The sequence below is a fragment of the Lathamus discolor genome, chromosome 2, assembly GCF_037157495.1.
Source record: "Lathamus discolor isolate bLatDis1 chromosome 2, bLatDis1.hap1, whole genome shotgun sequence".
Taxonomy (NCBI): domain Eukaryota; kingdom Metazoa; phylum Chordata; class Aves; order Psittaciformes; family Psittacidae; genus Lathamus; species Lathamus discolor.
Window position 1 is genome coordinate 80,908,356 of NC_088885.1, and position 13,823 is coordinate 80,922,178.

General features: G+C 36.1%; 1 protein-coding gene across 1 annotated transcript in view; it reads left to right on the forward strand.

The window, feature by feature from the left end:
* The window catches only part of CDH12 (cadherin 12), a 225,002-nt gene that overhangs the window by 86,454 nt on the left and 124,725 nt on the right, over positions 1-13,823 (forward strand). The window contains exon 3 of the mRNA XM_065669300.1: positions 7,134-7,428. Within this exon, the coding sequence (XP_065525372.1) occupies positions 7,134-7,428 (295 nt within the window). The remainder of the gene's footprint in view (positions 1-7,133; positions 7,429-13,823) is intronic.

Consider the following 13,823-nt stretch of genomic DNA (forward strand, 5'->3'; position numbering starts at 1 on the left):
TAACTCGCCTCACTCCCCCCAGCCGAGCACCGACCAATGCCTCGTCCAACCCTGCAGTCCCCCCAGCCCTTCCAGGTAACTCCCAGTTACCTCCCTGGGCATGACGTGCTGTGGTATGGAATACCTCTTTGGCTAGCTTAGGTCAGGTGTCCTGTCTCTGCTTCCTCCCGGCTTCCCCTTGTCCCTGGCAGAGCATGAGACTCACAAAGTCCTTAGTCAGGGTAAACATTACTTAACAACAATTAAAAACAATCGGTGTTATCAGCTCTCTGCCCAGGCTGGAAGTCAAAACACAGAGCTTGCACCAGTTACTAAGAAGGAGCAAAACAGCTACTGGTAAATCCAGGACACTGTAATAAGTCCCTGTCCAGATTTCTTGTTGGCCACCCTTTAAGTATTGGAAGACTGTTATAAGGTCCCCCTGAGCCTGAATAACCCGTCTTATCCTGTCTTCATCGGAGAGGTGCTCTGGCCCTCTGATCAGCTTCATGGCCCTCCTCTGGTCTTGCTTGAGCAGGTCCAGGTTGGGCAATATAACTTCACGAAAGAAATATATATATACTTTTGGATGTGTTTTTTAAATGTTACTATTGAATTCTGCATAATGTAACAAAATTATTCATTAATTAGGAAATTAACAATCCTTGACCTCTCAAGTCAGTGATGACAGGAATGAGGATTCATTTGAACCTGACCAAGTCAGGTACTGTTTTTATTCCTTGCTAATGATTTGCTTGCCATCATATTACTAATTGACAACCACAATCATTATTGGAAAAGTCTGGTCTTAGTATGCATAAACTAAATCCCCATAATGGAAGGATATAATGTTTTATTTAACTGGATAATTGATGTTTTAATTTAAATAAAGCTCAGCTTTATTTGCCAAACAGGAATAATTAGAAAAAGAGTAGAAAACCTTTTTATTTAATTCCTCTTGAATAAAAAAGTACTCTAATCCAATTTGGACAGTGTACAAAAGATACTGAAAAAGGCAGAACCCTGTTTTCTATTACTATTTCTATAAAAAATTAGAAAGAAAAATGCCAGTTCATGGAAGTAGATATTTTACGAAACACAGGAAAAAAATCCATAGCAATACACCCCTGAGAAAATTAATCATGATTATGATATGCACAGTTTGCTAGTTCAAATAAGTATTTTTTGTATTGGTATTTTTTTTAATATATATATATTTTGATTTTTATATATGTATACATCTTTTAATTGACATTTTTATTGTTTAAAATTTTCATAGCCCTCAGAAAGCCTAGTTGTGGATGGGAATTTCTTGTAAAAGCCCTGTACAAAGCTGGCAGAAAGACACCCCTTCCTATTGCAAATAATTTTCAGTCTTAAAATGAAACAGAACCATCTTTTCCCAAAGTCCTTTAAAAACCATCATTCTTCTTTTTTTTTTTTTTTTTTTTTCATGTTTCTTGCCAATAGACAAATTTCTTCACAGAGTAATCAGGTATTGGAACAGCCTGCCCAGGGATGTTTTGAAATCACCATCCCTGTAAGTGTTCAAAAACTCTGTAGATGAGGCCCTCAGTGGTATGGTTTAGTGGTGGTCTTGGCAGTCCTGGGGTAATGGTTGGACTTAATCTTAAAGGTCTTTTACAATCTAGTTGATTCTGTGATTTTGCAGTTGGACTTGATGATTTTAATGGTCATTTCCAGTCTAAATGATTCTATGATTCTATGATTTTGGTTTCTACTTCTTTTCATATGCCTATTTTGCAGATTGTTGCTCAACTGAGCCATTTTGTAGTAGTGTACTGAATCCTCCCAACAGAAGATTTAGCCTGCAGTCTTTCCTGATTAATGTATGCTGACTATTCAGAAGATGACCTAGGTAATCCAAATTTTTAAGGTCAAGTAACACTTCCACTGTGTTGTGAGCTGATGTTGCCTTACTCTTAAATGGAGGGGGAAGGAGGGTGTGGGGTATTATGGAGAGGAGAGGAAAGAAAAATATTTGATTAGGTTTGATTAACAGCAATTGTGGTTTTATTATTCAGTTTCCTAAACTGTGTCTGAAAAACACACACCCTTTTATCTGGGAAAGTTTTTCAGCTTTTGTGCATTTTTAGAGGGAAGGAAAAAAGTTTGTATGAAACCAATACGTTAGAATCTAATTATCAGCTTTTTAGAGGAACTGTGCAGTCTGTGTAGACCATAGAATTCTTGCCAATAGAAAATATGTGTAGAATAAGTGTCTTTTAAAAGGGCGATGTTCTAAATAGAAAGCCTTCTTAGGTGGTTAGTATCAAAGGTTTTTGTAGGCTCATTTACACCCTCCTCTCCTGTAAGGGGCATCCTTGTTCCAACATACAAGATATTTTTAGTAGAGGATTGCCAAAATATCTCTGTTTGCATCTATGCTTTCCATGCAACAATGACATATTTTCCTTTGCTCAGTTCAGGACATCATCCGATGTTTTCAGTCTTAGGTAATACTCGAGTTGACTGGCTATTTTTACTTTTCAGTTTTTATTGCACACCTTAACCAAGAAAGGGCAGGGGGAAGACCTGGTGGCTACAAAGTAGGTGGAGATACCTGGAAGTAGAAACAGGCAGAGGAAATAATGAAATAAGGTCCTAAAATATATTGCATAATGAAAAATTATGTAAAGAGACAGTTGTGAGATGGATAACTGGTACGTGAATGCAAGGAAGGGTTAATATCTTGGAACATTTAGCAATATTTTCAGTCCAGCTATGCACTGCAGTACAGTATTTAAATTGATCTACTACCAATGAATAACTTGAACTGTGGAGTTTTTTTCAGCCTTTGAAATTGGCAATGAAATAAGACCTAGAATCTCAGAATATATCACAGGGTGATATATCAATTTTGGGATGTTACACATTCCTTGATGTTTGCAACTTTTTTACTTTCTCCCTTTTTTTTTTTTTTTTTGGTACATATATGAGAAATTCAGAAAGAAAATCAGTCAGTTCATAGAACAACTTTTCAAGGTCTGTATTGCCATGAAATTAACATCACAGCCATCTTAGTGAATGTCATAGTCCTTGTTCTTGAATCCTCTGTGAGGGTATAGTGATCATTTTAAGGCTAGACTATCTCGCAATTTGTTAAATTCTTCTGATTTCTTTACCTGTGTCTGTGAATTTACAAATTTTTTGTTTCAAATTTTTGTAAGTTTAATAATGCAAGTTGTTGACATGTTTAAGAAAAGACGAACAGTTGAGGATGAGGTGCATAGCATACTGAGGAGCAAATCAGCACTGAGGAACGAATACTTCTGATTCATACTACTGCCGTGTTGAATTTAGCTAGGAGTATACAGCAATTCTGGAAGTACATTAACTAATACATTTCTTGATCTTTCATGTGGTTTCATATGTAACATCAAGTCATTTGTACAAATTGAAGTGTCATGGAGTTTATTACACTGAGTTATTGAAGCATTAAGGTCTTAACTTACTGTTAAGATAATAATAATCATACTGCTTGTTAGGAATTGGGCATAAGAGCCTGAAGAACTGAATCATTTCCTCCAGATGTAGTGTGTTGTTACCAACTTTTTCATCCCCTCTGAAGCAAAGTAGCTTTCAGCTAGTTACAGACTGAAACAGATTGCTAGATGACATGGACTTGTAGACTGACTCAGTCTGGCATATGGTATTGTATATGATTCAAAAACACTTCCATAATTTCTACATAAATTTATGCAATTTTTTTCACAATAGTCTCCATCTTATTATTCATACTTTATTTTTTTATCAGTCATTTCCTTTGCCATATGTGTTATTGTTTGCACACATTAGCAAGAATTATGGGATGATATGTCTTTATCTGCCATCATAAAAAAATACTTGTAATTTCCTGAACAAAAAGAATTCACTGCAAGACATCATTAACTTTACACTTGGGGCATATTTGCCCAAAGATCTGACACAAACTCTGTATTACTTTGGTGGTAAGAATAACTGCAGATTTTAGCAAAAAGTAGAAACTAATCCATTACATTTCCAAACCTTTACGGAATTTTTAATATTTAGGATTTCCAGAGAAAACAGCAAGAAAAATCCATGTGAATACAATCATTTGTACCACCCTCTTGCAGTAAATTCAAGTAATTCTGAGATGTAAACACACTGTGGGGGGGAGGTAAGATTTGAGCACCTCTTCTATTGCCCTGTAGTTTTGCTCAAATCACAGAGGAGCAAGGATTAGAAAATAAGTACAAGCAAGAAGGAGAAATAGGCCACAAACCCAAAACTATTGCAGGACACATGGTCATTAAAACTATTCTCTCACAAATCTTATGTACGTTTTCCAGCACAAAAGAAAGAAAAAGGTTTTTCTTCCAGTACAGTGCAGCTTGTAACAAGTAAATCAGAGACTCACTAGCAAGCACTTATTCTTTAGCCTAAACTGTTTTCTGTAAAACTGAAAGTCAGGATAATTTTCTAGTGCTGTGCAAGTCCAACTAATGCTAGGTTCTCACTCTCCATCTTTGCATCTGAATATCAGTATTGTGTGCCTTTTATTGTTCGAAAAATTTGTTATTTTAAATTAAATCAGTCAGATGTTCCCCTACAGTAATTAGACACTTTGTAATGTTGAATTGGCCCACAAATTACAAGGCTCAGTGTGGGTTACAAACAAGCATGCATTTGCCCTTTGTCCAGCAACTGCATCTAAGAAGCCTGTATCAAAACCAGCAGATTGGCAGGATTTGACGAATGAGTATAATGTGACAGATCACTACTAATGCAAAACAGTATAACTCTGCTTAAATTAATGGAATGTGTCCCAGGTTATGCTAGCTGAGTGATATTTGTGAAGCGCAGTAAATACATCTATAATTGTGGAATTCATAATGCTGCCAGTTATAAAGCTTTTTTTCTCAAATACGTTTGAAAAAAGCTATGCTTGTGCTTATCTTTGTATCTCACTCTCCACTTCTGTTCAGATCCCTTGTTTTGCTGCTTTCTTGTTATACTTTTTACCTTTTTTCCTCAAATAGGGCAAACAACTATAATCATTTCCCTCTAGTATAATACAAGTGCTCAGGTAACACATGCAATGCAGTCTGATTTTTCACTAGTTGAATATAAAACCATCAGCTGGCAATCAGAAAGACACTCAGCCATTTCAGCTTTACTGCCAAATCAGATGACAGGAGATGGCAGTACAGACAATATTCTTGGAAAGCTTCCCTGTTTACAAATCCCTGCTTCAAAACTACATTGTTTTGCTCTGTGATATTCTTCCTTCAGGGAGTAAGGAACAAAGTAGACTTCACAATAAAGCCCAACATATTTTATGTAATACAGGGATACTAGCAAGAAAATGATGTGTCTCCCCTATAAATCTCTAAGTTTTTTTCTTTGAACATTCTTATCATCACAATTTTGATTTTAGGTTTTTTTTCCACTTCATGCATGTCTGTATGCTTCTGTATGATGATGGAAGGAAAATACTGTTTTAACTGAGCAAGGTATAATGGAACAGCAGGAAGCTTGTGAGACAAAGAGGAAGAAATACACAATTATCTTAGGATGCATTATCTTTTCATTTTGCAAGCAAGGAAATATTTAATACCTGAGAAAGAAAATGCTGTACTTCGGACTGGAGAGGTAATTTAAAATCACATGCAGGGGGGCAGCTAGATGAAAGATCAGAATTCAGTGCATTCACTGAAACAAAAGTAGACAAAGAAGAGACTACATTCCTGTTCTCCCTGTCCCACAAACCATGACCTCTTCCACAGTCACAAAGATCTATTTCCAATTTCAAGGCAATAGCTATAAATGTTAATAATTGCTTTTACCTCTTTCTCTGAGCTTAGCTTCTTGCCCCATTACCAAAACCATTTAGTTTCCCAGTAATTCATTTTCTATGTAATCTCTTTTCATGTCCTATGTTTCCTCTATTATTTTTCACCTTGGGCAGTACATCATGTAAATAAAGCCTATATGCATAATCACTTTACTGTACTGCTTAAGGGAATTCACTCTCAAAGACTCCATTCCAACCTCTGCCCATTACAGGAGATCTCTCTGGTCCTCATTAGGTGGAACAAGTGGGCAAATATTTTAAAAACTATTTCAGCATCAGCAATGTAACCTTGAGTATCTATTCAGAACTGTCAGATATATTTAAAAGATGAGCATGAAAGAGATAAAGGCACCTGAGAAAGAAGTTCATCATACAGTATTTTGATTTCAAAAAAATCCTGCATTTGAAATAGTGTTTAAGGCCACATTATAGTGGTGTAGACACTGCTCAAATGGACAAAATCATCCAAGAACTTATATTCCAAGTATTTTATTCAAATTAGAAATAGAGATTTAACATGCTAATAGCCTGAAAGATGTGTATATTGGTATCTGAGTCAGAAATAATTGAGGTAAGGAAGAAATGACTAAGTTCTGTATTCTTCCAATGAGGAAAAGAAATACTAGCTTCACATTGTCTGCCATGTAACTGGCTCTGAGAGGACAGAAACAAATATTTGGACATAATATAAACAAAGGACAGATCAAATATTTGTGTGAGAGGTAGTATTTTTATTTCTGTTTAGCATTTACTGTAATTAAGAAGTGTATATTGTCTTTTTTAAACCAGGTTTTACTTTGAATTTGAGTTTAGGATTCTGTCAAGCTCTTGTTTGTGAAATGAAAATTGGATACTTCCCTTCTACTTTATTGAAAGCCAAAAACCTGTGAAAGCTTTTGACAGTCTCTCATGTTGCTTCATGTTTGTTTGATGTGGTTATTGGTGGTTTTCCATCTTAGGTCTTAAATATCATTTTATAACAAATCCAAAGCCTGGCTTCACTGCAGTTTTATTAGTGAACAGTATTCATGGGAGAAAGTAGGTAAGATTTTTAAATGCTCTGTGTGCTGGGTACAAGATGGGCATAAAAATATTAGATAACATGCTACCCAAATGTTTTCATGCACTTACAAGTAGTTAACGACTACTTATGAAATTGCACCTTTTATTACATGAGGAAAAAAAACCAAACAAACCCCAATAATTTTCTTCCCAACTAGAAAAAGCCATTAATGTTCTTTTTCTCTCTTTTTTTTTTTTTTTTTTTTTGTTTTGTTTGGTTTGGTTTGGTTTTGTTTGGTTTTGTGTTCTCAAGCTTCATTCTGACTTGGACAAAGGAGTGGGCACTGTAAAATATACCCTTTCAGGAGATGGTGCTGGCACTGTTTTTACCATTGATGAGACCACAGGAGATATTCATGCCATAAGGAGCCTAGATAGAGAAGAAAAACCTTTCTACACACTCCGGGCTCAGGCTGTGGATGTTGACACGAAGAAACCACTAGAGCCGGAATCAGAATTCATCATCAAAGTGCAGGACATTAATGATAATGAGCCAAAGTTTCTGGATGGGCCTTATGTTGCCAGTGTCCCAGAAATGTCTCCAGTGGGTAAGTAAGAAGCTTTAAACACTTGATAACTAATTGCATATTACTTAAGCATCTCAATGTGCATTTCCTGCTTAGAAAAGAAAGAGAAGGATGAAATGAAAATACAACTTCTAAAACTCAAAATGTCTCACTCTGTGCATAGAAATATACAGATTCTAGTTTTGGTTTAGCTTTATTTGTTTATTTAGAAACTCATTCTCTTGCCTGTGAGTCTCTGAGAACAAGAAGAAAAAAATACATATATTCAAGGAAGGTATGTTAATGTCCAGGGGTTCTGTGTACCCCCCATATATTATTTCACACGATGAAGTGCATTCCCCTCTCTATTTTACGTTGGCTGTTTCCTGTACAGAATTAGATTGTATAACAGCCTCTTGCCTCTTATTCTTGTCTTTTCGTGGCTGTAAAATTCCTACAGCACATGCATGATCCCTTAAGTGTAAGTTAGGGGACAATTCTTTATGAAGTTCTGCTATGCTGTGGGTGCTGAAAGTAAGTTTCCCTCACCTGGCCCTCCACAATGCAGGAACAGAACAGAGAGGCTCAGCAAGACTAGCTCAAGGTCTCGAAAACCTAATGTCCAAGAAAATATTGAGTGCATTGGATTCCTAAGCCAAAAAAAAAAAAAAAAAAAAAAAGGAGCGAAAAAATAAAAAGAGAGAAGACTAACTGGAAGTGTGGTAAGTTTTCAAGAAGCTAGTGTACAGGGGAGAGAACCATTTTTGTCCAAGGAAAGGTGGACTCTAGTAAGGATACTGAAGCACTGGAATAGGTTTCTGTTTGAAGAATTTTCACAACATGATAGACATTTGCCAGGAAAATCATAAAGAGCACTGATCTTGTTTTGGAGCAGGAGAATAGACTAAATAGCCCTTTGGGTCTCTGTCTGATGGCTGATTCTGCAGTGGTCCTGAGCAGCGTGTTTGCAACATAAGCACACTGCTTGTATCCTGCTGCCAGATAGCACGTTGGGCTTCCCTGCGGGCACCAAAAATTAATTCATTCTTGGCTGGGAGGTCTTTAACTTCACAGTGCTAGCTTTGGTTTATGGCCTTTCTCTCTCCTAATGTGTCTTTTCCCAGTACTTCACAAGCCAGTATTAGTCATTTAATACTCCCTGTAGTTGCTAACAATTTTGGAAGTTTTCTGGCTCTGAAATGTGAAGAGGAATCCTGTTGCCCTTTCAGCTATGCAGCTTACATGGTGATGTTTTGAAAAATAATCCAGGAGGCAACTAGCTACCTACAAAATTTGCTATATGGAATTAATGAGGTAGTATTTTCAATTTTGTAATAAGGAGTGGTAGAATGTGATAAAATGTGATATGAGTAGACATGTAGAGATGATCTTGTTAATCTTGTACAAGTATAGAGAAGAGTTCATTATAGTCACCCACAGAGTTTCATCTATAAATTCACTATTTAGGTGCACTACTGTTGTTGCCCCTGTAGAGATGCCTAGTAATATTATTTACAGTTATATTATTTATAGATTGCAAACATTTGTTATATTTTCAAGTCTGTTTCTGTGGTAAATTCAGAATATAATTTTCCCAACAGTGAACGTATGTTTATTTGTGAAATTGTTTTAAAGACTTTGTAAGAGAGAAATGAGCACAATAATAACGAATAATGCTATTTAGACAGTGGAACATGATACATGCAATCATTCTCTCATTCTGTTGCTTTCCCTTCATCTTCCTGTCATATTTCTTAAGTATGTGTATTCAGTAGCAGACAAAATACTAACAGCAGTTTTATTACATGGGAAACTCTGTTCAAGGTGTGCCATGCATTGTGGCTTTTACATTGACTGGGAGTTGCATTTACTAAATGGGATGCAACTGAGTATGCAGTGTCGTGCACATGTTTTAAAAGAAATGCTTTTCTGTTTATTCTCCTTTAGAAAAACAGCAGTAGCTGCCATGGCAAAAGTGCATCCTCTTGATCTTCACTTTATTCAGTCACATTCACTATCTGCAGAAGATTTATTTGTGAGAATTTATATCTTCCTCTATAAGAAAAATCAAAGATGGTTGAAAATTAATCCAAGAAGTCAAGACAAGGAAATAGTGCCCTAAATGGAGGCCTAAACTCCAATTAGTGGTTACTAAAGATGATAAAAAATTCTGCTTTTGGTTTACTTGCAGCAAAAATATCCAGAAATGCCTTCTGTTGCCTGCAATGTGCCAGGAAATTGTGCCTTCTCTAATGTAGGTCTCTCCACTCTCTTACTGTCTCTTATCTATGCTTTTGCTACCTTACATAAGCACAGATTTCTCAGAGGATCTAAAACTACTGTTCCCCATCATCAACTATTTAGTTGCACCTATAGAGATGCCTAGACCTCCCACTGCCTGAGGCTGACATTGAAAATCACTTTGATTTTTTAGCTGGTGCAGCATATGGTTGCCTTGGCTTAAGCAAAAACCCTGATAAACTCTTCCTCTCATCTATTTTTTTATATTTTCATTTTCTAATTGCCACTTTCCAATTCCCAAATGTCCTAGACTTCACTTCCTATATTTTTGCAACAGTATTTATTATGAACTGCACTCATTCACGCTGTCTTCATTGTGGGAAATGCACCAAAACATGACCTTTTTTCCTCATTCCTAGTTATTTCTATAAGCCTGACTAGCCTCTCTGACTAGTGATTTGCTGTCTTCTATTGTTCCATGATACATGCAAAGGTTTACTCTAGTTTGCTAGTTTATTCTATTAGTAATAAGGAGCAAAATTTGAACACCAGAATTCATGTTGAAAGGCAACTAGAGGGGCAGAGAAGTAGCTGATAAAGTCCTGAAGACTTAAAACCCACTGTAAACACACAGTATATGTTCCATTTGGGATAAAGTGAAATACAATGAATTGTAAAAAACACACTTGAGGCACCATAGTCTGCAGCCATAACAGAGGATTACATGGGGCTGTACAGTCTTGGGAAAGTAAGTGTCCTTCAAACCCCTTACACACATTTTAGAAATTTCCATGGCTGTACTGTTCTTGGGTTTGAAATATCTCTGGCCTTCTAATTTCTGTTGATGAAGCTTTGGTGGCTGAAAAAATGCCGTAGCACTCATTCCCAGGTTCTGAGTTCCAGTCACAGAGTTAGAAGAAAAGTGTGTGTCATCTTTATCCTGGACTTTGATGATTATTTTTTTTTTTCCAGAAAAGGTACAAAAACATGGAAGTTTGTAGGATACTCAATATCTGGCTCTCTGAGCATAGACATGATTTACAGATATCTGTCATATCCAAGGTTTTAATGTAGATTTTCAGAGAACTTTGTTGTGTTATTTTCCATTCATATTTTAGGTGGAATTTTTTTTTTTCCATTGAAATTTGAGGTTATATTGAAGTTTCTTCTACAAGTTTCTGTACACTGGAGTTTGGTTGGTTTTCTCTTTAATCAATACCACTCTTTAAAAAAGATGATGGTAATGCATGTCTTAGATTTTTCTCAAGAAAATATAATTTTAGGGTTGCCATTTTTTCTTGGTGGTGCATTCCTTGCTGGGAGCCAAATTCTTTCATATGTTTTTTACTAAGAATAAAATGTTAGCAGGACATTTACTGTTCTCTAAAACTCTAATTTGAGACCACTACAAACTAGGAAACCTACCTGTTCTATGCTAAAGGCTGGAATGGCCATCTAGCCTTGCTGCTTCCATACATGCGCTGTAATCTACTCATGTATGATGGAGAGGACCATCAATCACAGATATAAAAGGCCTTCTCTTGAGAAACCCTTTGGTTACCAACTGGTGTAACATGCAGGCTACTGGACCCGTCTATGATTCCCATTATTTCTGATACTTTCCAAGTGTGCGCAGTGTCTGTACAGGGTATTGGTACCTCCAACATTGACAGTGTATCGCTCATATAACAAACGGGTGCAGAATACTTAATGGTGGTAATTACTGGGAAAAGCCAGTGATGTGAAATTGCCCGCAGTGAAACTCAGCAGGTGGCCTCAGATTACAACATAGAACTAATATTTTAAGAATAGAGATTGCCATGCTGTTATCCTGTGCCTAATAAGAGACTTACAAAACCTTAAGGACTGGACTCCTAATATATTTTTTTCTGATACTGGATTGGTTTTATCAATACTTCTATTTGAAAATGTTGCCTTGATTCAATAAGATTTCCAAAATGTAGAACAAACCAGAAATAGAAATTTATGTATGAGGACTGAAAAGGTGGCTATAATTTCACCATTTGCAAGTTAATATTATCAAAATATGTTGTCCTTTAGTATAGTTTAATCAATGGTGTTGCTTCTGGCAGCTGTGCCAGCTTCTGTTGCAATATAGTTCATGTAAGCATGCAAATACATATCATGAGTTTAAACCAAGGTTACCTCCTTATTAAAACTATCAGTCCAAATGACTGAGAATAAGGGCATACCAGCATTAAGCACACATTCAAGGAAAGATATTATATTTGTATGTATTTATACATAAAAATATGCACAGAAATTCATCTGCATTTCTCATTATTTTTTTTTACTGGTTCTGCTGATTGTAATTGATCATATGTATCACACATGACAAATTTGTAACTTCTATTGTCACAGTCTCCTAATTATTTTCTAAATTCTTTCCATTATTCCTCTATGGTTATACACAGAGCAACTAAGGCTGTACTAAACCCATCAATTTCATAACATATAGATTCCATATGTTCTTTCCTAGGTAATTTCATTTCATACCTTTTCCACTAGATTAACTCTTCATTGCTCAGGGAGGCTCTACAAATTCCAGATCACAATGGCAATTATTCTGCCTTTTTTGTTATTAACGAATAACAGAAGATGTTCTCGTTAAATAGCTGTGTTACTGATTAGGCTTGAATAGTCTATTTGAAACTGCCTCAGTTGTAACACTACATTTTAACACTAAAATGGTCAATGATACTAGAAAGTTGGTATCAGACTATTTTTACTGAGTATCATTTTTGGTGCAAAACAGCTACTTGAAGAGTGTTACGGATTTTCTTCTCATGGTAGTGACAGTCTAAAAATAGTCTCTATAAATTTTATGGCAATTTTCCTTCTGAAATGAATACTTAATGGGTTTATACTTAAACATTGGCTTATATTTAAACATTGTTAAAAGCTTATATATATACATTCACAAATGGCACATATATTTAGTATATATGTCTATGTTGTTTTATGTGAAAGGATTACAACGTGTAAAAAGTAACCTGATGAACTGGCGGGTAGGAACCTGCACTCTGGTGAGGCATAGGTTAGTACCCTGTGCCTGAGTTTAGCCTGAAGCTTACACCAAGCAGAGCCCAGGGAAGGAAGAACTATAAGGTATTGGATGAAATACTGAGTGATCCTTCTCTTGGTATAGAATCTGAGCTTCCGGCAGTATATTTATAAGGACTTCTAGAAGTGTACCCAGGCTGTTGTGGATGATATTACTTTGGGAAACTGTAGAGGCCAGAGACATTTTTGAATGGTATTACACACTGTCATGGAGTGGTAACTGGCATTATAATCTGCCAGCCCCTGTCTGAAGTCCCTGCTCCTCCCTGGTCTCCATGCTTTTCTCTGGTGTTATCAAGTCCTTAAAGAAAATTATGGGAATTGAATGTCATACTCCGTATACAAATATTTTGAATATTCTTATTTATTCTCTTTTCCTTGTCTAATAAATCCCGTCAATCATTTCCCTTTTTTTGTCCACTGTTGATCATTGAGATGAAAACTTTGAAGAATTTTCCACAGTGATCACAAGATCAAGAATTAATAGGTAACTGAGCTACAACCCGCCTCTGCGAAAGTACTGATTAGGTGTTTTTTTCCCATGCCTCTTACTTCATATTCTTCAGTGTGAAATCCCCTATCCCCAGTTACTTGTTACATTAAGATACCCCTGTAACATGCTGCAGTCAAGCTTTCCTTTTGTCAGCCTATCAACTGCTTATATACCCTTTTACTGGCAACCTGTGAGTTCAGATCCAAGCAAGATGCCAGTGGCAACCCCCCTTTCATGTAAAGACTAGCACTTTATTCCTACCATTTGATTTCTGTTTTTATTTTGATATTATAGAAAAGGCTGTTCTCTCTTCATCGTTTATTCTTTTTTTTGTAAAGCCTTTGCTTAGAAACCTTGATGAAAGCTTTCTGGAGACTTAGATACTATTAATCTGAGCAAGTAATTTAGATCTCTATACTTACTGATTCACCCAATAGGTTTAACAGGCTCTGTAAAGAGTGGCTTCCCTTCACAAAACTGTACTGACTCCCCCCTTACAAGATCATATCCACATGTCCTCTAATTCAGTACTTTATTACAGTGTGCAGATTCACAGATTTTAATTACAGATTAAATTAAAATTACAGATATTAATTACAGATTTCGTCTTTTGGATATC